The 26,059-nt window shown below is 42.9% G+C and overlaps 1 protein-coding gene across 1 annotated transcript in view; it reads left to right on the plus strand.

Moving 5' to 3' along the window:
- Positions 1–2,379: 2,379 nt before the first annotated feature.
- SRPX (sushi repeat containing protein X-linked) overlaps positions 2,380–26,059 on the plus strand; it is an 88,007-nt gene continuing 64,327 nt past the window's right edge. The window contains exon 1 of the mRNA XM_016197021.2: positions 2,380–2,478. Within this exon, the coding sequence (XP_016052507.2) occupies positions 2,406–2,478 (73 nt within the window). The 5' untranslated portion in view covers positions 2,380–2,405. The remainder of the gene's footprint in view (positions 2,479–26,059) is intronic.

Consider the following 26,059-nt stretch of genomic DNA (forward strand, 5'->3'; position numbering starts at 1 on the left):
TTGAGCCCCAAATGTTAATAGCCTGGGCTGAGAAACCCTGGCCTAGGACTTATCCTATTCTAAAACCTGCACCACTCTGTAGGGGCACAAAAATATGCATTGGATCAAACTCCAGGCCACAACCCTAAAGATTCTAGTTTCATTGGTCTGGGGTCCAGTCCGGATATGGTATTTTCCATGAAGGCTCCCTCCTCCCCTTGTGTGTGGACTGGATTGAAAAACCACTCCCCAAAGTGCCTGGTCTAATGGAGGCCACAAATGAAGCTGACCTCTCTCATTTTTCTTGAGGATTATTGAAGGTTGTTGGCTCCTTGAGGAGGTAGCAGCAATGGAGAAAACTCAGGGTATATGGGGAAAAGCCCCAGAAACACTGGAGAGGATAAGATGGAAGTTAAAGTTGGGAGCTCTTGTGAGAAGTGGTAAATGAGCACACCCTGTAGATAAAAGAATTTGAAAACATTCTGATGGATTGGATATTCCCAAGGCCCTTAGCCTAGCTAATGGGCAAGACTGCTGTGGCAAGTAGAAAGGAGTCCTTCCACAATGTGTGTGTCCCCTGCCAAGGCACAGGGCTCAGTGAACCCAGATGCAACTGGATTTACGTTCCCACTTGCCCCTTCCTCCAGGTACCTTTGTGCAGTGCCCAAACCTCGCAATCTAATGCAGCAGCCCTCGTTGGAATCTACCTTAGCTGAGATCTCCTTTGGATAGGAAAGGGGTGAGGTTCTGCCTTATGGGTTGAAACAAAACAAAACATTTGAAAAAGCCTCAGAGAAACCAGATCCATCATGCAGGCAGCCGAAAAACCCTATCCTGATGCCAGATAACAAGGTGGAGGCTCCAGGCCTGTCATGGTGTCCTTGGGTGGTTGAGAACAACCCAGGTAATGGGGAAATCTGGTTGCAGGAAACAACAGCCGGATTCCCAAGGCTGTGATGGAAACAGGGAACTTTCTCTGCCTTGTCTTCACCCTGGGAAGAGCCTGAAGCCGCATTCCGAACCTCAGTGCAACAAGCATGCAGTGGGTCCAGCCCTTGAGTCATTCCTTTACAAGAGAGAAACACAAACGCTGTAGTGTTGACTTGGCATCAGCAGAAGCACACACCTAAGTTCAAATCCCACTCTGCCCATAAAAGTGAACCTGGGCAATTTCTAAATGTGGGTTTCTTCTTGGATAAAATGGACGTAGTGATAAACAGAGCTTGGGGCATGGTCATGAGGGTTGTGGATGAAAAAGGGACCACCTACTAAACCTGACAGGCTTGGGAAAACTACATGGCGGGCCTTACAAACTCAGAGACCAAAAATAACTACATCGGAGGGTCTGAACGTGAAACTTCCTAACTAAAAGCAAGTCTTGGCAGTAGTCATGTCCTAGGCTGGTATCTTCCTTGACAAAGATCAGTCTTTACCTTGACAGAGCCTATTGTCTTTTTTCATCTAAGATAACATGGCTTTGTTTGTTAATGATGTTAGACTGTTTTTTATTGCCATAGTTTTGAAAAACAATACCTTTGAAATGTCAGAGTAATCTTTTCCAGACCCCGCAAGGCTAACCTAAGGGCACAAGAACAGGAGACCACAGAACCCTTCATTGTTTTCTTGTTCCCTGAATACCATCTCTCTGTGCTGTAAATTATTAAGTATCATGTACCCACCAATGTGAAAGAAGTATGTGTCTCTCCTTTTGACTTTTTATCCAGTCCTAGAGACTTCCCAGCTTTGCTTTCTCCTGCCTCCCCCCTAATATATCACCAGTGGATTTCATGTAATTGCCTATGTCTCTTCCTTTTATTCTAATGTATAAAATAAGGTACAAAATTGCCATTCTCTGGAGCATTTTCTCAATCCGTTGTGATTTTGCATCTGGCAATTGTCATCAGTTTGGCTTAAGTAAACTCATAAAAATTCTCTGCAGGTTTGGATGGTTCTTTGGTAGACAGTGTGGCCAGCGTAACCTGCGGCAGTGGGCCACTCTGGAGCCCCTTGGTTGCCCCTTCTCTTTCTATGTGACTCACGCAGCTTCCTACACAGATGACATTGTGCTGGGGGCCCTTGATCTGGGAGGCAGTTGGGCCACCAGTGTGTGTATTCGGGTGAGAAGGCTCACAGTTGGAGAACAGAAAGATACTCCTGGCGCGCTCTGGTCCTGGGGGGTCAGCCCCACTTCCAGAAAAAGCACTGGCCCAAAAAGAAGAGGGTGGGTGGGAGCCCCAAACCGCGCCAGCATTCCGGGGAGGCGGAGGAAGGAGGATAGGCCCCAAGCCTGAGGGAGGGAGAGGCGAGAGGAGGAGTTTTCCAGCTCAGCCCTCGCCTCTCTCCAGGCAGCCCCTCAGTCTGGTCGGTCTCCTCGGGGAAGCGGGAAGCGTGCTGCGCGCCGGAGCCGAGTGGAGGGCCGGCGCGCCATGGGGAGCCCCGCACTTTGGCCCGCGCTGCTGCTGCTGCTGTTGCGAGTCCCCCCGAGCCGCGGCTTCCCAGGTAGGATCGGAGGCGGGGCAGCCTCCCCACTGCTGGGCACCGGGAACCCTCCTCTCTGGACAGATGGAGGTGCGGGGGGCGCCCTTTGTTTGCGACGAACTCCTTTTTCGCCGCCCGGGAAGGGGGTGACGTGGAGGGAGGCTCTCGTCTGGGCACCGGGAGGGGAGAGCCGACTGTCAGCCCCTCGCCAGGCGTGGAGAGCCTTCGCGGCGCCAGGAACCCGAGTTACCCTCTGCATCTGGGGTTCCTGGGGTCCAAGCAAACCCATGGTGGTGCAGGAGACGACTGGGAGAAGTTTGGCCACGGACTAGTTTCTCACCACTCAGAGTTTTGCCTCTTACCCGGTTGCTCAGAGCCGGGTCCCAGGAGGCTGGCAGATTGTCCTGAAAGGAGCCCCAACCCCCTCCCACGCGAGGTCCCAGACCATCCCCTGAGGCTGCAGGCGCAGTCACAGTGAAGCGACTCTTGAGGACGGCACAGGCGGGCCCTCTCCCGCTACCCCACCCCCCTCTGCTGGGGATTCCCAGAAAGTCTGCGCCTTTGGGAGAGAGGTGCCAGCTGAGAGTGGTGACATGTGGCATGCGCTCGGTTAGCCCCAGGGAAAGAGGACTACTCACGCGTGGCTCTGCTGGGAGCCGCAAGGCTGCCTTAGAGGGTGTGGCTTCTTGCTGCTGGAGGGCGTGGTCTCTACCATCTAAGGGAAACCTGGTATTTATTTATTAGGGCTCCCCTGGTATTGGCAAAACCTTCTTTGGAAATGCCCTTTTAAAACCTCCAAGCTTATTCCTGCATCAGAGGGTCTTAGATTAGCAAAGAGTTTCAGGGGAGCAGGGCAACGTGGACGCACCCTTGTGTCCAGGAACGGAGAAGAAATCCATGAGCACACTAATTTGGTGTTAATGAGAAAGTGGTTGACGTGGACTGTAGGGCGTGCAAATATTTGGTCTGAAAAACAAACCTACTGAATTCTAGATGAGGGATGGAGGAGTATGGAGGTGGAGGTCTCACATAGTGTGCTTGGGAGATATACAGATGGCTACTGGAAATTCTCTGCACGTCCCCAAATGAATCAGTCAAACAACTGTGTGAAGTGATAAACGGGAACATTTGTGTTTGGAGCTGACTCTTGCAAGTTTAAGCTGTTTGGTAGGAACTGATTCAGAGCAAAGTGGAAAGGAGACTATCCTCAGTGCCAGACAAGTGCCATTCCCATGGTGTGCTCCCCCACCCCCTTTAGCAGGAGTCAGATTAAAATGAACCCAGTCAGGGCACATGCCCGGGTTGTGGGCTCAATCCCCAGTCGGGGGCGTGCAGGAAGCGGCTGATCAATGACTCTTTCATCATTGATGTTTCTATCTCTCTCTCCCTCTCCCTTCCTCTCTCCAAAATCAACAATATTAAAAAAAAAAAAAAAAAAAAAGAACCCAAAGGTGAAGGACAAGGACAAGGACTAGCTTTGGGTGAGCAGAGGGAGAAGTTGAGAAACTAGCTAGAGGCAGTTGTACTCTGAATTTGGAGGCTTCTCTGAGCTGCTTGTACATCTGGTGGAGCCTTTCTCAGCCAAGGGGCCTCTCTTTTTTCCATCTGACCGCCATCCCTCCCTTACTCTGCCCTCTGCTCTCTTTTCTCTCAGCTTCTACCCTTGTATAGTGTAGCTTGCTGCCAGGGCTCAGCCACCTACAGAATCATGGATTTGCCAGGTTGGGCACCATCACTCTCCGTCTTTAAGGACCTGCGCCTGGCTAGCCTGGCTCCTCTGCCAGCAGGCAGGCTGTCCCCCCGCTGGAGGCTAGTGCCTTCCTCCTTGCCAACCCCTACACTGATTCCTCACCTGCCCTCAGGCTCTGCTCAGACCCCAAATGAGCAGAAGCTGATTGGAAATGCTTTCAAAGCACTCCCCTTGAGCTCACCCTTGGCTTCTCTCTATAAGATCTCTCAGGAAATGTGCTCTGCTGGGGCTATTGAATCCAAAAGTGGGATTTCACTGCAAACCAGAAGTTTTGGAAGGCTGAGGAGGGGAGATATTCTAGGCCAGCAGGTACTGAGGCAAATCATGTCAGCTGCGTTCACAGTGCTGGGTGACAGTGCTGGGTGCCAAGTGCTGGGTGACAGATTTTGAAGATCATTTCAGAGGCACCCTCTTAGCAAATGGACATCATGTCTCCATTAAGAGAGAAGGTAAAAGGTCTGAAGTCAGGATCCTCTGAAAAAGGGAGATTGGGATCTAAGGCCCCATCAGCCTTCTGGTTATATAACCAGCTGAGATTTAACAGCAAATCTGTCAGAGTGAGAGTAAATCCTTCCCATTCTCACTCCTAGAAGTTCTCTGGAGTTTTTCCATCTTTGAATTTGATGCAGCTTTTCTGGCTCTCTGATTTATTCTTTGCAGCCTAGCAAAGACACAGTATCTAAAAAAACACACACCATGAAATGTGTGGAAAGTTCATAGCCAAGCTGTCTGCATTTGATTGTGTTTGCATGCCTATAAGGGTAGGAGTTTTGATTCTGTTCTTAAGTAAACTCATGAAACCTTATTTACATCTGAGATTTTGGAGGATCACTGCACCTCCTTCTGTAAGCAAGGCCAAAGGTGGAAATGAGCACCATGGCCACTAAGAAAGGCTCCATGAATCTTACACCTGGAGAAAGCTAGTTAAAGTAGTGTGGTTTGGCCAATCAGGAAAGCTGAGTGAGGTTTGCCAAAAACCAGACCAGACCATATCAGCCAAAGCAGCCTTCTGAAATGCCACATTTGGAGATAAGTATTAGGAACTGAACACCTGGCTCAGGATATACAATTAAAGTCTCAGGCTAGGCTAGAAATTTCTATTTGGATTTAAAACATGTAATCAGCTAACAAAATTACTCTGCATTAAAACGGAGAATGCTAGGGAGAGCAGAACATTTTCATCTGGCATTTTCTTTACTGATAACACTTTCAGTATAGTATATTGGTATTACTGCTTCTCATTTCACAGATTTGTGAGCTCTAAGAGACACCAGAAACCATTGTTAAAGCACCATCTTCAAACTTTCCCAACTCATCAGTTCTCACAATTGAAATACAAGCCCTCTCTTTATTATTACTATAACATTCTCACTTTTAGATTCTGTCACTCTAACTCAGTCTGCTTTCTTTGGCCAGATTCTGGTCTTTTAAGTACAACTTTAATTAATTAATTAATTAATTAAATTTTATTTTTAATTTTATTAACTATATCTTTGTTGATTTCAGAGAGAGGAAAGGAGAGGGAGAGAGAGAGATAGAAACATCAATGATGAGAGAGTCATTGATCGAGCCCGCAACCCGGGCATGTGCCCTGACCAGGAATCGAAACCCGATCGTCTGGATCCTAGGTCGACGCTCAACCGCTGAGCCACGCCTGGCCGGGCACAACTTTAATTTAGTACCATTTTGTATCACTTTACTTTCCTACTCAAAGATGGAGAACAACAGCTCCATGTTCTCTCTAAAGTTAACTAAAAAGTTCTCAGGGGACTATACAGTTTGCTTCTAACCTAATTTTACAGTTCTCATCTGGTTTCCTAAAATGTGACCAAAATAAATTACATGTTTTTATAGAACTTGAGTGAAATGTTGCCACTTCTTGGTATTACTGCTTCCTGCACCTGGACTGCTTTCCCCCAACCACCAGTCTGTCCAAACTCTGCCCATCTCCCAGTGACATCCCCACTTCGATGAAACTTTGCCTTGATCCCTTGAATGGGGAGCTTCTGCTTTCCTTTGAGCATCCACGGCACTTCATGTCTTGTGGTATTTATCACGCATGCCATACTTTACAATCATTTATGAACTCCTCTATATAAGCATACCTCAGAGACATTGCAGGTTCAGTTCCAGACTACCGCAGTAAAGAAGGGGTGGCAATAAAGTCAGTCATACTCTTTCTGCTGGTGGAGGGTCTTGCCTTCAATTTGTAAAAAACAATCTGTGAAGTGTAAGAAAGTGAAGTGGAATAAAATGAGGTATGCCTATAATTCTAGATTCTGAGCTCTTGAAGGCAGAGTAATGCTATGTCTTACTCTTCTTTGTATTTCCCATGGTGCCTAGCCGAGCACCTTGAGCCAGGTGGATATTTGTGCTTATTGAGTTAATATTGTAGTTCCCTGTAGTTCAGGTGGTGGACCATTGGAAAGAAAAGGAGCTGAGAGAAACACATGCCCAGAGATTATGGCTTACTGGCTGTAGAAGTTGCATTTAAATCCATGAACACCCTCTGTTGAAGCAATAACCTTCTCTGTTGGGGGCTGTAAGATGAGAGACCGACTGCAGCCACAAGCTGGAGTTTGCATTTATTATTTTTGTTGGCCACTTTGCTACGGCCCCTTCCAAAGAGGTTGAATGGTTACCTTAGTAAACGCAAATGTGTGCTACATCAATTACCCTTTCAGAAAACACAACTAAAACGTGTAATTGAAAGTGAAGACTGAGTTTAAACAGAAGAAGGTTTACTTTTGCCAGGCTATAGCATAGTGTGGAATTGTAGCCGCCAAGTTCTGATTAATACTCAGATTTAAAGATTCACTTCCCAAAAAGCAGTGTGAATAATAACCTCTCCTGAGTTCCAGTTCATAGGGAGTTTCTGAGGACAGCTCCTTGGTTCTCCATTGTGTGAGCTCATGACTGTCAGCTTTTATGGGCCATTGTTTCAGAGGTTTTAAGCCTGAATCTTTCTCTTGGATATTTGAATTTAATTTTGAAACAGAATCCGTTTCTGCCCTCTCCAATGAAACCTGGACTCTACCCAGAGACTTACTTTTCAAAGTGGACACTGAATTATGGAGTTCTTGGGATACCAGGATGAAGAAAGGAGGGGATTCCTTCTGTCACTAGCTTTCTGTCTTAAGGAGAAATAGACACTGAGTTATCTAAGGTGGTAAATGTTATAACAGAAATGGGTTTACAGGCCTGGGAGTGCAGAGAGGAGCCATGCAGAGACATTGGGCCTGGATATTGAAGAACGATGCTGTTGGGTGCTGATGCCAAAGATAACAGCACTACAGGCCCATGGGAGGTTAAAGTAGGAGGCCTGTGGGCTTCTCTAAGAACACTTTGAAATTGGAAACAGAAATCTGTGTGGGTGTTCTTTTCCTGGGGCGAAGGCCCTATCCCAATTCAAAACCGCTGCTCACTAGATCATCTTTGTGAGTTCTATGAGAGAACGTGCACTTAATGGGCACAAAAATCAACATACAAAGTAAGATGAAATTGCCAGAATAGGGAATATTTGATTGAACCAATGAACAGGTAGCCTCTTATAACCAGTGGTACAATTTCCTGTCCTCCTCATTTAAAAAGCAACAGCAAACAAAGCAGACATAATCATAGACTGGAATTGCCTTCAGGCTTGGGCTGGCAACTGGTTGTACCCCCCACTTAGCCCAGTGTAGGGAATGTCAGAGAGGATCTTTAGTCAATATTTGTAAATTGATTGATTGAAGTAAGTGTAACAGGGAATCAACGTATTATATTTCAAATATCCCTGCAGGATTTAACCAGAATTTCCAAGAGGATAATTCCCAAAGAAAAAGGAATGCAATATAGTAAAATGTCAGGAAATTTACAGTATCCTGAACAAAAGATCGATCTGAGCAGTCCACAGTTCAGGGCATAGCTAAATGCTGAGGCTCTTGGATTTCCTATCACCCTCGGACACTATTCTAGGAGACTTAGAGACTCCAGGGAGTTCCAGGGGCAGGATTTTCAGATAAAGATTTTAGGATAAAGCTTGTGTAAGAGAAAAGTCGTTGGTAGCATTGCTAAGCTCCCAAGTTTTCCAAATGATAATTGGTTGCACCTGGATCTTACTGTTGCATGGCACTCTGGCCTCAGAAACCTCTGGATCACTCATTCTTGGGCTGAATGATTCACTCACCCATAATCCTTAGCTCATACTGGATGCCTCTTTATGTATTGTTCTCCAGGGAGACGATAAATGGGTTTGGACATGATAGCTTGGATTCTCCCAGAGGTTTGGGGTTGTAAATTGAGTATATTGGGTTTAAAACTATTTTTATGAGTAATAGTCAAACAGATCTAAACATAGAATTTAGGGAGTACTTTCTGCCTTAACCTTGAAACATCGCTGCACCGTTTCTTCTTCCCTGCGTTCACAGTGACCTGCAGTGTGATGGCCCACATGCATCAACGCCTTGTTTCCCCTGCCGCCACTGGCTGTTTGCAGTGTCTGTCCAGTTGTGCCTCATGAACATCTATCTCTTCAATGCTGATTGCACCCTGGGACCCTTGGACAGAGGACTCTGGCCTTCCACTTACTGTGTGGGTGGCTGAGCTGAATGACCCTGCCAGTTCCAGGACCCAGGAATGTTCAAAAGCACTGGTTAAATTAAGGCCACAGAGTAAGATTTGAGCCAGGGTTTGGCAGGCTCATTATGGAGTGGTGAGAAAGTGTTGGTGTGGCCCGCCTTCTGAGACTCTGCCCCCGGAGTGTCCATCCATGTAGGAACTCTGACTTGTTGCCACTGACTCAGCATTTGTCAGACAAAGGCTCCAATTCCTTTAGACATCCAATGTTGAAATTCTCTTTCCACTTAGATTTTAACTTAACTTTCCAATGGGTAGAATCATATTGTTTCACCATTAGCTATTCATTAATCTGATGCCCCCGGCCATGTGAGCAGGTCCTGGAGTCTTGTTCATATTGTGTCCACATGGCCTAGCAGGGACCTGGCTCCTGGAAGGCTCTTGGTGGATCTGTGGAGTGAAATCTGCTGGGGATCACGCCTCTGGCTAGTCCTGACCTGCTGGGTGGGTGTCTCAGGCTCTACCTAATTTCCCACAGGTGTCTCTCACCCACATCCAGGCTCTCCTGTGTGGGCCACCTAATTCATGGATCTGTGGAACTTCAGACTGGAAGGTGCACCCGAGATGTAACATCTTGCTTCTTAGTGATGACCTCCTGAGGCTCAATCAGTTGAAGGGATTTCTCTGGGGTCACACAAGGAGTTAGAAGAAGAGCTAGGTTTAGAATTCAGTCTGGTGACTCCAGAATTCCCTTTACTCTACCACAGGCAGGTACTGAACTCAACTTTTGAGTGGTCACTGCATGTTAGGCACCATGCCAGGCACCAGGTATAGGCAGATAAGAATTAATCACACTGCATGCACTCACTGAGCTCCTGTCCAGGGTGTATTTCAGCATGGTTGCTCCTATCAGCACTTGCCTGCAATCTCAGTCTCAACCTGGGGCTGCTTGGATATTCTTCAAGGGTTCTGAGAAGTTGCTATCCCATAGCCAGTTCTTGTCCCCTTTTGTCGATGCTTTCTCCCTATGCCACTGGCTTTGAGTTCTCTAACTGATATGTGATAACATTTTTAACAGCTTTATGGAGATACCATTCACATACCATACAACAGTCATTGAAACCAGTTCAGTGATTTTTGGCATATTCACAGAGCTGTGTATCTATCACCACAATTTTAGAGCATCTTCATTACTATCAAAAGAAACCCTACAGCCCTTCTCCATCACTCCTTACCCACCCACCACCCCCAGCCCTAGGCAACCACTCTTCTATTTCTGTCTCTATAGATTTGCCTATCCTTAACATTGCATATAAATGGAATCATACAATATTTGTCCTTTTCTGTCTGGCTGCTTTCACTTAGCATAATGTTTTCAAGATTCATTCATGTTGTAGCAGGTATCAGTACTTGATTCCCTTTTGTGGTCAAATTATATTCCATTGTGTGGATAGGCCACATTTGATCTTTCCATTCTTCAATTGAAGGACGTTTGAGTTGTTTTCACTATTTGATTATTATGAATAATGCTGCAATGAATATTCATGTATAAATTTCTGTGTAGACATATGTTTTCATTCCTCTTGGGTATATACCTAGGAGTGGAATTGCTGGGTCATATGGTAACTCTACGCTTAATAATTTGAGGAGTTGCCAGACTCTTTTTCAAAGTGACTGCACCATTTTACATTCCTACCAATAGTTTATGATGATTCCAATTTCCATCCTCACCAACTCTTGATATTATCTGTCATTTTGATTAAGTGATGTCATTTTATCTCAGCTCATTAACAGCTTCCACTCAAGGGTTGAGTGAGAAAGCAGTGTCTGTTCTGGCAACTGTGGCGGAATACTGGCAAGAGCCACCTAAGGACACCTGCCACTCTCTCATTGCTGGCTGCAGGGCCACTGCTAGTCCATAAAGCCCCTTTGGGAGAATTACAAAAAGATGCTGTCTGGGCACATGTAATTCTGTGGACACGGGGCTTGGTCAGGAGATAGACTTCAGGTAAGTAGGAAAAGGATAGAGGCAGGCCCAGGATTCCACACTTGGAGAGTGGAGGCAGGATGATTTGAGACCCTGCTTACTCTTTTGGTGGGTATGACCATGGGTGCTGGGGTGTAGGGAACTCCCTGAATAACCATATATGCAGCAGTCCTAGATGTGAGTAGCCCCAGGTAGAATAGAGTTACGGATCCCATACTCTTTTTATAGCTTATGATTATTTAAAAGGAGAACAAAATAAAAAGCTGTGCCTGCATGCCGGCAGCATCCTTGATTGCTTGAATCCTTGGATCACCTTGGGAGCAAGTCAGAAATGCAGAAGCTCAGGCCTCATCCAAGACCTACCAAATTAGCATGTGCATTTTAACAAGATCCCTCCACTGATTCTTATACACAGTGAAATTCGAGAAGCACTGGTCTGATAAATGAGTTCAGCCCTTTGCCAAGACAGGGTGGCTTGCCTGTTTATAACTACCACACAACAGCTCCTTTCCTCTCCTCTCTCCCTTTTCCTGTTGGCTTTGCTTTCATTACTGCATCCTCTAGACTTCCTTTCCTGTCTCCGACATTCCTGAGATAAGCATGTACAGCCTTTAGGTTCCTACTCCCTCCTGTAACTTAAAAGCAAACTCAACCCTTAGAGGGCCCCTGACTTCATCTCTTGTTAAGTACTTCTGCCAGGAGTGCAGCTCCTGCCTGGCCTAACCTCCAGTAGCAGCCAAGCGCATCTTTAATGATTGGTTAACAGGGTCCTTGCATGGCTTTGCCCTGCATATAAGCTGTGTCTTAGAAAAAACTTCAGGTCTTAAATCCACACTAGTGTAATTAAAGCTGTTCCTGCCTCTCTAACAAAACCTAGTCCTGGGGTTGAGAATCACTGGAACAGACCAGCCCTTAAAGACACAGGAACTTATACGTCTTTGTACCAAAAACCCATGCCGCTGGGGCTAGGAAGAAAGTAGCACCTTGGAGGATGGGTGAGATAGACACCAACGGGGAAGTCAGGAGAGCACACACAGCCCTTCAGGTTAAGTCTCCCCTTATCTATCCCCCAAGCCCCATGAATGGGGCAAGTCAGGAAGATTGAACTGTTAATAGCACTAAAGGGGGCCTCCCACCTTTTCAGAGAGTCCGTGAATAGTAGTTCCCAAACCAGCAATGGTATTTAGACAGGCTGAATTTGGATGACCTGGAGAGTCTGACGAAATGGGGATTCCCTGACCCCACCTCTGTGTATTCTTTTTGGCTGATCTGGGATGGGGACCAGTCATCTAGAGCAGGGGTCTGCAAACTGAGTCTGGGCAGGCCAAATATGGCCCACTGCCTGGTTTTATATGACCAGTGAGCTAAGAATGGTTTTTAAATTTTAAAATGGTTGAAAAATGAAAAGGAGAATAATATTTCATGACACATGAAAATTATATGGAATTCTAATGCCAGTGTCATTGGCACAGCCATACTCATTTATTTGGGTATTGTCTACTGGGTGATAACAAAGGAAGAATTGAGTAGCTGTGACAGAGACTGGCTGTATGTTTCATTACTGGCCTGAAAGTACGGTCTGTAAGCTGAAAATATTTATCTGGTTCTTTATAGATAAGGTTTGCCAACCCCTCAACTAGGGCCTTGCTACTCATAGACGGAGAACCAACCTGGGAGCTTTATAGAACTGTAAAATCTTGAAACTTAACTCAGACTTAAGAAACCAGAACCTACTTTTTAACAAGATCCTTAGATGTCTGTGGCTACTTCTCCTTCACCATGAGGCTTGGCCCATGATTCTTCTTAGCCTTAGCCAAGAGTCTTGAAAGATGCCTGGGCCAGTATGCTGTAACTAGCATTGTATATGGTATTGCTAATTTATCTGACAGCTAAGCGAGTGACTTGTTCTCTGTGTTTGAGGCCTGGTATCTCTTGATATCTCAGACTCCCTAGAAACTAGGGCCCTATTTCATTCTTGCCAATTCTTGGCCAAGGCCTGGTGCCCTAATCCAAAACTGGAGGTGGACTGGCTTTTGCTGCCTGCTGACAGACTTCCTTGATGCTGCCTGATTTCTGGGCAGCAGGCTTGGGTCTCTCCAAATCTGCTGCTCTGCCAGGATCCTGTTGGGTGGTATTGCCCACAGCCCTCCACCACCCTTACCCCAGATCACTGCTGAGGGCTTTACTTGGACATCTGTCTTTCGCAGGTTGCTGTTTCTTCGGGAGCCTGTAATCTTGCTGCTGATCAGGAACATCCCTAGTAGAACATTTTCAAAAGTGGCTTCTTTGAAGCGCTGCTTACCAGAGGTTTACAGATGTTCTGTGGGCAGAAGAATGCATTGTAAATAAGTTGAAAAATGCTGGGTTAAGTAGGTTTCTTGATTGCAGGACTACTCAGGGTCATTGATATGCTACTATACCTTGTTACCCTCTGGGAGAAGACAGGGAGAAATCGTGAGGACCACAAACTCTCAAAGTATGGTTCCCACAAACTCTCAAAGTATGGTTCCCAGGCCAGCAGCACCACATGGGAACTTATTAAATATGTAAATTCTTGGGTCACACCCCAGAGCTACTGAATCGGAGTATGAGGGAAGGTGGCCTGGTAATGTATTTTAACAGCCCCTCCAAGTAATTCTGGTGCACACTCAAATGTGAGAACCACTAGTGTGAATGTCTCCACATTTTCTCAGAACATCTCATTAGACTAGTGTTTCTCATTTGTTGTTTTTAAAGGAAATTGTGTTTTTGGTTTCAGGACAAGACATTTGACAAGATGACAGTAAATTTCCTGAAGCATTTACTGGTGGCAGTGACCATTGCAGGCTTGGGGGGGGGGGGGAAGAATTAAAAACAACCTTTGGGTAACATCATCTGCTCCACATCTGTCCTGCTCAACTGTTGTGGGCACACTTGGTTAGAAGTTTCCTCAGTCGAAAGCCACCAACTTTTGGCTGTTGTAAACATGTGTTTTTTAAAATGGGTTTTTGTGTATTAACATGTGAAGAAAGCTGGAAACAGCCTTTGGGATACATTTTTCTCCCACATTGCACATTGCCTCCCTTCAGAATACTCTTCTTTCTTCCTCCACAAAATTTCCTCATCCAAATCTCTAACTCATTTTTCCAGGCCAGCCAAGTCCAAATGGCTTTTGTTGGTGCTCTTGCCACGGGAAAGCCTCTGGAAGCATTCAGATCTGAGGCTGTGGTCTGTCCCCAGGCAGCACCTCTCAGCACAGGACATCTGTGCATTCCTTCTCAGAGCTCAGCTCACTCCCTCTCATTCCAGAGTTTCCTCCTTCACCATTCCATATCATGGCCAGTGGTGTCCCAGCCTTGAGTCTAGATGTAAATGCTTTTCATTCTTTGCTATCAGAGTCTGTAAATGCTGTGCTGTCATTTAATTTGAAAATTCCAGAAGCTTTGAGGCTTGTAGGTGAGGGGAGAGGAACTCCTAGGGGTTTGAAGCCTGGTATCTCCTCATATCTCAGACCCCCTAGAAACTTATTAGAGAGGCAGGAGCCGCCCTTCATGTTGAGTCTCCCCCTCTCCCCCAAGCCCCATGAATGGGGCAATTTAGGAAGATTGAACTGTTAATAGCACTAAAGGGGGCCTTCCATCTTTAAGGTTTCTTGCCCAGTTCTTTGCTCTATCTTTGTTTAAGTGATGGTGAGGCCTTAACACCTCAAGAGCTCACCATGAATGGGTGAGTTCTGGATTTGTTTTTGCCTCCTGAACATAACTGAAAAGAAGCATAATCACCTCATGTTCCAGAAAACAGAGGCAATTTGATTCCCCCCAAATATGAATGTGGTGCAAGTGTGAGCTCTTCTCCAGCTCAGCATCTCCCTAGCATGCTTTATAGCTCTCTGATGCCATGCATGCTCAGCCAGTGCCTTGATATGGAACCTTCTGTTGAAGGCATTGCTGCAGCCTCGCTCATTTCTTGGATTTTGACTGTGTCTCAGTTGACCTCTGTGGGGGACAGTTAAACCTTTGGAGGACCATATGGCAATGCTTTGGTTCCACTGTCTGGTTTTACTTTGGAAGCTAGACCTCTTTTTGTCTGTCTGCTGAATGCAAACAGTCAGACTCCAGGGTTTTAGGAATGCCTCTTGGTGGGAACAACAGTTGGCATTTGTTGAGGGCCCCTGCTTTGGGATGACCTCCTCAGGTTTAGGTGCCTGTCTGTTTCCTATTTCTACTGTCTTCCAGCTTTAGGCAATGGGCAGGAACATACTTTGGCTCTTCATAATATTAAACAATAGAGGGAGACTAAATTGGAAAAAAAATATTCTTTTCCCTTGGATCACAGTATGCCTTCATTTATAAAATTATCCTTCTAACTTAGTTTTTGTTAGCTGTGTAAAATATGGCCACAATTAAAATTTCACAAGCCACATGCTATCTTGTCTTTGCTAGTTAAAGGCCGAGTGCCTGGGAACTCTCGGTGCCATTGTCTCTGTCTGAAGTTTCTTTTGGGGTCTTTAACAGGAGAGTTGGAATAGAGGAAAAAACACTCTCTCAGGTGAAGTAGCTGTAGAAGCAAGGCCATCTGAGAGCTCATGTCTAGCTGGCAAGGGTCATCCTCTTGCCACCAGCCCCCCACCCTCACAACATTATTTTTTTCTGGATGAAATAAATGAAAAACTGGCATTTAAGAATAGCTTTAATGGGGAAACAACTTACATAAGGGTGGTGCTGGGATACAAGTGAAGGAGGAAGAGCCCCCAGAAGTATTGGAGCCCCAGTTGCCCACGGCAGTTGCCTGTTAAGCAGTAAACTCACTGCCTTTTCTCCCTTTCTTATCTCTCTTCCCCTGTCCATCATAGTGCTTCCTAGGATCTCCTCCCAGATAACTACTTGCACCTTGTCTTTGAATGTGCATTTGGGGGAACTCACTCAAACAATGACTAAGCTGGAACTTAACCCATGATTTTTGTTTCTGATTCAAAGTTCTTTCTACTGCTGAATTGATTCCTGCTGAATAGAGCTGTCTAGGTTAGTAAGTGAACTATAAGGCTGACTTCTACGATGGAAGCCTGGGGAGGGTTTTAGTTATCTATTGCTGTGTAAGAATCCATTCTAAAACTTAATGGCTTAAAACAGCAACAACCATTTATTTGTTCACAATTCTGCAGTTTGGGGGGGGGGGGGTCAGAGAGGATGGCTCATCTCTGCTCAACATTGCATTGGCTGGGGCACCTCATGTGGGGCAGAAGGATCCAAGATGACTCCGTTAACATATCTGGCAGTTCATCTGGGATGACTAGAATGGCTGGGATGTCTGGGCTTCTCTCTTTACCTCTGCAGTCTCCCATTCTCTAGGTTTCTCTATCTCTCCATGTTGTCTTTTCTTTAGCAGAATAAATGGACTCCTTTACATGCAGATAGCTTCCCAGGGAATGAGAGCCAAAGCTGCCAGGATGCTTAAGGCCCAGGCACAAAACTATCACAGCATAACTCCATCACATTCTATTTGTTAAATCAAATTACAAAGCAAGCCTAGATTTGGGGTGGTGGTGGTAGTGGATAGACCTTACCTCTTTAGATGGGGAGAATGGTATGTATGTGCAGTGAGGGTAACGGTCGGTGGCCAACATTGCAAACAGTCCACTACAGAGCTGGTGTGAAAGAGCATATTGGAAATGTGAGTTTAATTTCATAGGATATTTGCTGGATGCATTCTGATTAAATGTTGGACCCTAGGTTAACTCTCCAAGTGTATCATGCTATTTACCTACAGAATGTGGCAGGCCAATTTATTGCAAGTCCATAGAACTGAGTAAATCTTTATTCCTGGGAATATCCAAGTTTTTATTTCCTAGTGCTTATTGGTACCAGCACAACCTCCATCCTTCACTCCGTATACTTCTCTCTCTCATTTTCATCAAAGGCAAAGACTTTTAAAAATATATATCTTTACTGATTTCAGAGAGAGGAATGGAGAAGGAAAGAGATAGAATCATCAGTGATGAGAGAGTCATCGATCAGTTGCCTCCTGCATGCCCCGTACTGGAGACCAAGCCCACAATCCAGGCATGTGCCCTGACCAGGAATAGAACCGCAATATCCTGGATCATAGGTTGAAGATCAACCACTGAGCCACGCCAGCCTGGCAAGGCAAAGACTTTATTAAAGAAAAGGTAACTCAAAATAGTTCATAGACATAAATATAAAACTTAGAACTATAAAACTTCTTGATGATAACATGGGAAGAAATATTTGTGAGCTTAAGTTATACCAGGCTTTCTTAGATATGACACCAAAAGCATGATCTATAAAAGGTAAAAAAATACTATACTTCATCCTAATTTAAAGCTTTTGTCCTTCAAAAGACACAGTTTATAAGATGAAAAGACAAGCCACAGACTGAAGAAAATATTTTCAAATGACATATCTGTTAAAAGACTTTTATCCAGAAGATATAGATAAAAGAGCTCTCTAAACTCAGTAAGAAAACAAGTAACCCAACTTAAAGAGTGGGCAAAATGTTTTAACAGACATTTTATTAAAGAAGGTTATACAAAAAGATGGTAAATATCATTGTTCATCTACTAGCTGAATGAACTTGGCCAACTTAACTTATGCTTTCATCTGCCAAATGTGAACAATGCCACCTGCTCTCCCATGGAAGTGATATGTAATGTACAGTGCAAATGTAAGGTATGGTTATAACTCTCTAAAACACAACTTGTATACATTTCTGTTCCTTGTAGAGGGCTGACTAGCCATTTTTTCTGCCTCTCTCGCTGGACTTTATGTGACAGACACCCACAAATTGCTGGCTATGACTGTTAGGTAACCACTGGCCACTAGCAATTTGAGGCAGGTCATTTACTGTAAGCTCAAGTGGAAGTGGGTGTCTCCTACTATGCTTTTCCAAGCCAGCATGGTTTTTAGGGCTTCATAAAAAAACCTCTCACTGCCTACTTCTTCTGCCCTCAAGTGTCCTAATGTCATTTCATTTCAAGGAACTTGCATCATTTGTGCCCCATAACAAAGGGCTTTAGTGTTCCTTGGTACTATCAATACCGAGATTTACTTTGACCTTGATTTTTTTCCCCTTGAATTCATTTGTAATCAGCGGTAAAGTCTGAAATGTATTATTGTATATTCTTGTATATTATTTTTAATCCAGGATCTAAGGACACTGATTACATGGAGTCAGTAACAGAACATTTTTTCATCTAGCTTCTACATTTGGAAAAAGAAGCTTGGATGAACAGCTGTAGTGTCCCAAATAATTTTCCATTTCTGTGAATCCCAAAGGCTCCTCTTCATGCATTTAGCATATTCGAAATTCCTGAAATTAAGAAAAATGCTGCTAGAGGAACACACACAGGGTTTTTTTGTTTGTTTTTTAAAAAAAACACAGCTTTATAAAGGTATACTTGACATATAATAAACACCACTGAATTGCCCTTGCACCTTTTTAAAAAATTAATTGGCATTTTTTTGCTGGTCTGTTTCTGTGTTCTTTATCCTGATCCATTAATCTGTGTGCCTATGTCTTCGCCAATACCCCATTATTTTGATTACTGTAGTTTTGTAAATAGTCTTAAAATTGGGTAGTGTACTTCCTCCAACTTTATTCTTCTTTTCCAAAATTGTTTTGGATATAAATTCCATGTAAATTTTAGAATAAGTTTGTGTATATCTACCAAAAATGCCTGCTGGGATCCTGATTGGAATTATGTTAAATCTGTTGATCAACTTGGGGAGAATTGACATCTTTACTACTTTGAATCGTCCAATCCACAGACATGGTGTATCTCTCTATTTTTGGGGGGGAGGGGGTGTCATTTTTTTATTTATTTCTTTGAGTAGCATTTTAGAGTTTTCAGTATACAGATCTGGTACATGCTTTGTTAGATTTATACTTAAGTATATAATTTTCTGGAGCTATTGGAAATGGTAATTTTTAAAAAAAACTGTTTTCTAATGTTTCTTCACTAGTATATAGAAATACAAGTGATTTTTGTGCTATAACTTTGTGTCTTGCAACCTTGCTAACCTCAGGAGTTATTTCGTAGCCCTTTAAGATAACCATGCCTTACTTTTCAATTTGCATGCCTCCCTCCCTCTCTCCCTCCCTCCCCCCTTGCCTGCCTTTCTTTGATTTTCTTTCTTTCTTATCTTATTGCAATGGCTAGGACTACCAGTATAGTGTTGAAAAAGAACGGTGAGAGTGAATATCTTTGCATTATTCTCAATCATAGGGGAAAGCACTTTGTCTTTCATCATGAAATGTAATGTTAATTGTAGGCTTTTTGTAGATCCTCTTCATCAGGTTAAGGAAGTTCTTTCTTTCTAGTTTGCTGTGAGTTTTTGTCATGAATGAACATTAAATTAGGTCAAATGCTTTTTTGTTATGAATTGATATGATCATGTGAATGTTCTTTTTCAGTCTGTTAATATGGTGGCTTTCACTGATTTTTTTGATTGATTTTTTTTTAATAGTAAGCCAATCTTACATTCCCAGGATATTTACCACTTGGTGTCAGTATATTATTCTTTTTATGTATTGTTGAGTTTTATCTGGTAACATATCATTGGGTACTTTTGCATCTATGTTCATGACAGATATTGTCCTGTAGTTTTATTTTCTTGTAATTTCTTTGTCTGGTTTTAGCATCAGAGTAATGCTGGCCTCATAAAATGAACTGGGACATGTACTCTCCACTTCTACTTTCTAGAAGAAATTCTGTAGAGTTGGTGTTATTTCTTCTTTAAATATTTGGTAGAATTCACCAGTGAAATTATCTGGGCCTGGAGATTTGAACTACAAATTTAATTTTGTTAATATTTATGAGAGTATTCAGGTTATTGATTTCATCCTGGGTAGTTTGTAATTTTTGAGGAATTAGTCCACTTCATCTAACCTGTCAATATTATGTGTAGGATTGTACATATAGTATCTGAAGTGATATCTCCTGCTTTATTCATAATCCTGGTAATTTGTTTCTTCTCTTTGTTTTTCTTTGTCATTCTTGCTAGAGTTGTATGAATTATATGAATGTTTTCAAAGAACCAGCTTTTGGATTCATTAATTTGTCTCTATTGTGTTTTCTATTGTGTTGTTTTATGGATTTCTTTCTTTCTGGGGGGTGGCAAATAAGCATGGTTTATTTTTCATTTAACCTTTTTATACTCATTTACTGGGGATTGGAATGATTTTTGCACAGTAATTTATTTTTTAAATAAGCTATCAAGAGAAAGTTTCTCAAATACATAGGATTGAACTTTTGGGGGGTTTTCCCTAACATGTATAAGCTGCTTTTTCTTTTAGTCAACCTAACAGAAAGGTTTAAACTCTTAAATCAAAATATATCTATCAAAATCAATAACAGTAATAATTATTATGGTTGTAAAAAGAAGGCTTCTTCTAGCTTCCTTCTTCTTGCTTTAGCTTCATTTTATTCTTTTTTAATTTTTTAGGGTGGAAGCTTAGGTTGTTGTTTTGAGGCCTTTTCTCTTTTCTAATATAAGTGTTCAATGCTATAAATTTCCCTCTGAGCACCATTTTAGTTGCATCTCAGTGTACTCTTTCTCTTCTCCTTCTTGAATTCCGATGCTTTGAATGTTAGACTTTTTCATCTTGTCCCACAGGTCTCTGAACAACAGAAAAAAAATATGTTGGAAAAATTAACCAAGCAAAGGGAAAACAGAGAAGGACAAAAAGTCATGGGTGCTTTCCTTATTCTCTTGAGATCACAGCTTCTCCAATCAGAAAGGTTCCCCTTACCCAGAGTTTGAGGGGGGCAACAGACCCCTGCTGCTAATGCTATAGCTGCCACTGCTGTCATTCCTGCCCTTTGCTTCCACAAGATGACCTGGGACTGGAGCACAGGGTAGAAAGGAAACAAAAAAGAAAACTGGAGGATTTTCCCCACTCTCTGTGAGTATTAGGAGTCCCTTCCCCTCTTTCTGAGCCAGAGGTAGAGCACTGCTTCTGGAACTCTCTCTGCATCCAGTGTCCACTTTTGTATTTGGGCTGACTTGAGTTCAGCCCAGGGAATATTCATCATCAATTCAAAGTCTGTCTTCTCCAGTATGCCTGCTAATGTTTACTTTTCAGAGTCTTCTAATAACTGTTCAATACACTGTGTTCAAGCCTTTCAGTTGCATTCATAGGACAGACAAGGTGGAGTATGTTTATCTTACCCAAAACAGGAATATTGTGACCTGTTTTTTTAATGTTACTTGATCTTTTTAATGATGGTCAAATAGGTGATTTACTTCCTTCCTTCTTTTTTTTCCTCTTTTGATTCTCCTTTTTTTTTCTTTCCCACATTTTCTCAAATGTGGTACCAACTATATTGTTAGATTTTGATAAATAACTTTTTACTTTTGACTTGACGTTGTTGAAGATGGTAAAAATTCTTTTGCATGAGGCTTTATAAATATTATAATTTAGAGAAATGATTGGAATGCTCATCATTGGAAAACACTTTATGCCTTTCAAAGACATGTCTACTAGGATGACAAAAGAATCACAATTTTATTTTATTTTATTACTTTATTTTTTTAAAAAATATATCTTTATTGATTTCAGAGAGAGGAAAGGAGAGGGAGAGAGAGAGACAGAAACATCAATGATGAGAGAGTCATTGATCGAGCCCACAACCCGGGCATGTGCCCTGACCGGGAATCGAACCCTGATCGCCTGGATCCTAGGTCGATGCTCAACCGCTGAACCACGCCTGGCTGGGCAAGAATCACAATTTTAAAAGTGGGGAATACTGATCTTATGAAGTCACCATGAAAGTTCAAAAGGATAATATATCTATAACTTACACAGGTAAAATTTACTTTTGTTCCCTTAAGTAAACCCAGTTACATCCAAAGCTTTTTTGCATGATATAATGCCAATAAATCTATGTTAATAATTAAAGGAACATAACCATGCAGAAGGATTATGCATCGAGTGCTAAGATACTTCTTTTGCTTTATTAGCTAGCTCATCTGAATAGTGAATGAACAATCCTATCTGTAGCCTGAGAAATGAAAATTATGGGATTCAGGGAGATTCAATAAAACATGAAATTTCATGCAGATGAGGCTTTTGTTAAATGTTTCAATTAGTTGCTTTTGTTTTGGCACTTGTATTGCTATCGTCAAACATTAAACAGCTTCAAAACATAAGTGAAATTATATCTACTTATCTACAGAAGGGTGAACTATGAGGAGCTATGTGGCTTCTTTTCTACTGTGGATAGAGGACAGCTCTCTGCAGCAGATCCATGGACTAGGTCGTATACTAGGTGGCCCTAGTTCAGGTGATTGGCTTAGCTTCCTACTCCATCCATGCTATTTCTAATCACAGATGAACCAGCCACATATCCTTATTTTGAGCTGACATCTGAAATGAACTGCAGCTTAAATCCAGTGATAGATGAGGCTCGGAAAACATGTGTTAACATCCAAGTTCTGTTTAAAACATCAACAAAAGCCAAATCCCCCAACTTAAGAGGCTCTTTTGAAGTCTTCTCTTGGGAACCAACAATGTTGACACGTAATTCATCATTAGCACACAAAAACACTGCAGAAATACAAATCTGGACTGAAGTCGAAAATGGAGCCATGATCTTTTCAACTACAGCACCCAGTCCTGATATCTGAGACCTCTCCTTTTCTCCAGCCAGTCTGTCATTTATCAGTTCCATCTTCCTCCTCATCTGTGTCCTTCTGTTCACACTCATGAAATCAAGTCTTTCCCTCTGATGCAGTGCCTGTGTCTTAATTTAAAAATCTAGTAGAATGCACCAAATCCACATTTAAACAGGAAGAAATGAAGGCTGTGAGATGTGGTGGGGCTGGCCACAGTCACACAGCTAAGTGGTAGCAGAGCTGGATGAGGCTTCCTGGCATCCACTCCATTGTTCTACTCCTATTCTTCTAGAAAGGCACTGTGCAGTTCATAGAACCTCACCTCTGAAGATACCACACTGAATTTTTAATCTACTCACAACTAAAGACACCACACTGAGTTTTTAATCTGCTCACACTTTTCTCTCCGCATCTTTTAAATATATGAAAGAAAATGAACTTGTGATGGCATTGGAAGTCAGGATAGCGGCATGGTTCCCTTCATGTTCCTTTTCTTGATCTGAGTGCTTTTACATGGGTGTGTCCAATTCATTGTCAGTTCGTGACAATTCCTTGAACTGTGCAATTCTCTTTAAATTAAATATTTATAAAAAGTGTACAGGAGAGGGATGACCCTGGGGTGGACAGATTGGGAAAAGTGCAGAAGAGGAGACAGCTGGGATATGGCATGATCCCTGATTCTTTTCTGGGGCCTCAGAACTTAATATTCTACTAATGGCCTTTATTATGCAACAAGTCACATCTCTCATCCATCTTAAAAACTCATTTTCCTCTTACAGTTCTTTTATTCTGCCCTCCAGGGTACTTTTACTTCCTGGCGCCTGCATAATCTTTGTACCATCAGTGCTGCAGAATCCTACTTTAAAAAGAGGCATTTGCCACAGCTGAAAATCAGAGATAATCATGCCGTGATCTTGGCCCCCACCCCAGGGTACTTGCTTGTTTAATATTTGCTGTGCCTGCTTCTAACAAGCCAGGGCACATCTGGATTTATAGTTTCCCTGCATGTCTGTCCTCCAAGGCTCCAAGAATATGTGTGAAAGTGTCTATAGCTTATCTTCTAAATGACAGCACCGCAACATTTTGTTTTTCTCTCTTTTTACATTGAATCTGAGACATATGAAATGATTATTCTTTAAGGCTTCTCTCTCTCCCTCCTCCCCGTCTTTCTTTTACAGCAGAGGAAGGGGCACGCACCCAAGTTTGTAACCAACAGTAGGTTAAAAATCATAGGTCCTTCCCTCCTCCCCAGGGCTGACGAAATGATCTTTTGTAGGTGTTCATCACTCTGCCTTTTTATTTCTCTCTCTTATTGTGAGCCTTTTTCTGTTTCTTCCTCCCCAAAGGTTGCTTTTCAGTGCATAAAAGTCAATCTGTGGTCTGCGTATGAGAGACATTGTTTGGTGTTATAATTTCACGGAACCACAGAATCTTAACCTTGGAGAGGGCCTCAGTGCTCCACCTTACTCCTCAGCGCAGAAAGCCCCCATCTGGCTTTCCCTGCCAGCATCCAACAGCCTTGTGGGAACACTTTCAGGCCCAGCAAACTTTGATGGTGTCTCAAGATGGTCTCAAAGCCTCACGTTAAGCTGAAGCCAGTCTCTGGATAACTTCCAGACATTGTCCCTATTTTTTACTTGAATTACAGTATACAGAGCAAGTCTCTGTATTTTCATCCATGAGAAATCCGAGTACAGGGATTCTATTTCCCTGAAGTCTAATTTTCTTCAGACTGTAAATCTAAAGTTTCCTTGCTGGCCATTCAACAAATTTTTAGTTATTTGTTTACTTATTTACTTGTTATTAAATCTAGCCCACATTGTTTTCATTTTCTAGCATCTTTCAGCATGTCTGTGTCATTCTCGAAGTGTGTCCCCAAGAATTGGCCTAAATGGCCTGGTGGTTCTCCCGGTCTGGTTGGCTCGGGATAAATCAGCCCTCTGTGGTTTAGCCTCTGTGCTGCTGCTCACTGTTGCTTTCCCCTTTTTAGAAGGCTTCACCTGCCAGATTACAATGTGGGCAACTACCTGACCACTCTCCCCCAAGTCTGCCAAGGCAAGTTCATCCATACTGGGTATGCACAGCTTAGAGTAGGAAGAGAAATACAAGACTTCATGTTTATAATCTCTATTAAATTCCTTCTTATAGGTTTCTAACCAGCTAGTGCCTCTGATGATTTAATATAATTTCTGCCCATTTGTAGCCACCTCTGTTGACACCCTGCCCCATCTCTCCTCAGCCCGCCTCTGTGTTCCCCTGAGGTGAGGTAGACAGTTGCCACTCATGCTGACAGCTTCTCACCTCAGTGGTCCCTGTGTCTCAGAAGTCTTGCCCACAGGCTTCCTCCAGTGCTGTGGGAGCTTGCTCAGCAGGAAATTCTGGAACAGTAAGAGATTTAACACCTTTGAGGCCAGCCCTCAGCCAACGAGAGGCAGGAGTCAGTGAATAAATATCCTAGCTTCCAAGTTCTCCAGAGGTTCCCCAGTGGAAATGAGTCCTGGTCGCCCACAGAAGTAGCCTGCTCATTAGCACATCTTTATGGAGTTTTCTCTTTCCCTTCTCACTTCCCCTATTTCTCACTGTGTTTCCTGGGATCACCTCCCAAATGACCTACCTGCATCCAAATCCTCATCTCAGGGCCTGCTTTAGAAGGAACAAAACTAAGACCTATCCTCTTCAGGTTTGTACCTTCTGCCCATTTCTTAATTCTTCTTTCACTCCTAGAACCACGCAAAACCCCACAGCACATCTCCTGAGAGAGTGTTACCCATGAATGTGTTGTGAAATCAATTTAGTGGGCCATGACCAGGAGTTTTTCAAAACTAAAATGGAAGAGAATACAAAATATGAGAGGGCATCATACCTTAAGTGCTGTTCTGTGAAACTTATTTTTCAGTCATATAAATGTATGTATATACTGAGTCACAAGATACGGTTTTTTCTTACTGTGGATTGGGGTAAAAAAAAAAGAAGAGTTAAAAGTCACTGCTTCTGCAAACACCATATGTAAATCAGGATATTCTTTAGGGTATTTACAAATGCTTAAGGTATTACCATCCAGTCACACAGGGATATCAGATGAAGGTGTATGGGCCTTTATGCAATGAGCTGGTCAGAGGAGGCATACTCTTGACTAAACAAAGGAAATGAGCTTAATTTGGCCAGATTTGTTCTTTTTAAACCAATGCTGATCCCAAATTATCACCACTTAAAATTTTTTTCTAAGTTTTCTGTTTAATAATATGTTCTAAAATAAAGCTTAGTATCTGAAAAGATCATACCACATGACCAAGTTGGGCAGCTACATAGAAAAAAATGAAACTAGACCACCAACTTACACCAGACACAAGAATAAACTCAAAATGAATAAAAGACTTAAATATAAATTGAGAAACCATAAAAATCCTAGAAGAAAACATAGGTAGTAAAATCTCAGACATCTTGCATAGCAATATTTTTGCCAATATATCTCCTAGGGCAAGGGAAACAAAAAATAAACAAATGGGACTATATCAAACTAAAAAGCTTCTGCACAGCAAAAGAAACCATCAACAAAATGAAAAGGGAACCCACTGTATGAGAGAACATATTTGCCAATGACACATCTGATAAGGGGTTAATTGCAAAACATAAAGAACTTGTACATCTCAACACCAGGGAGACAAACTATCCAATAAAAAATGGGCAAAGAACCTA

The sequence above is a fragment of the Miniopterus natalensis genome, chromosome X (assembly GCF_054644295.1).
Source record: "Miniopterus natalensis isolate mMinNat1 chromosome X, mMinNat1.hap1, whole genome shotgun sequence".
In the NCBI taxonomy this organism is placed as follows: Eukaryota; Metazoa; Chordata; class Mammalia; order Chiroptera; family Miniopteridae; genus Miniopterus; species Miniopterus natalensis.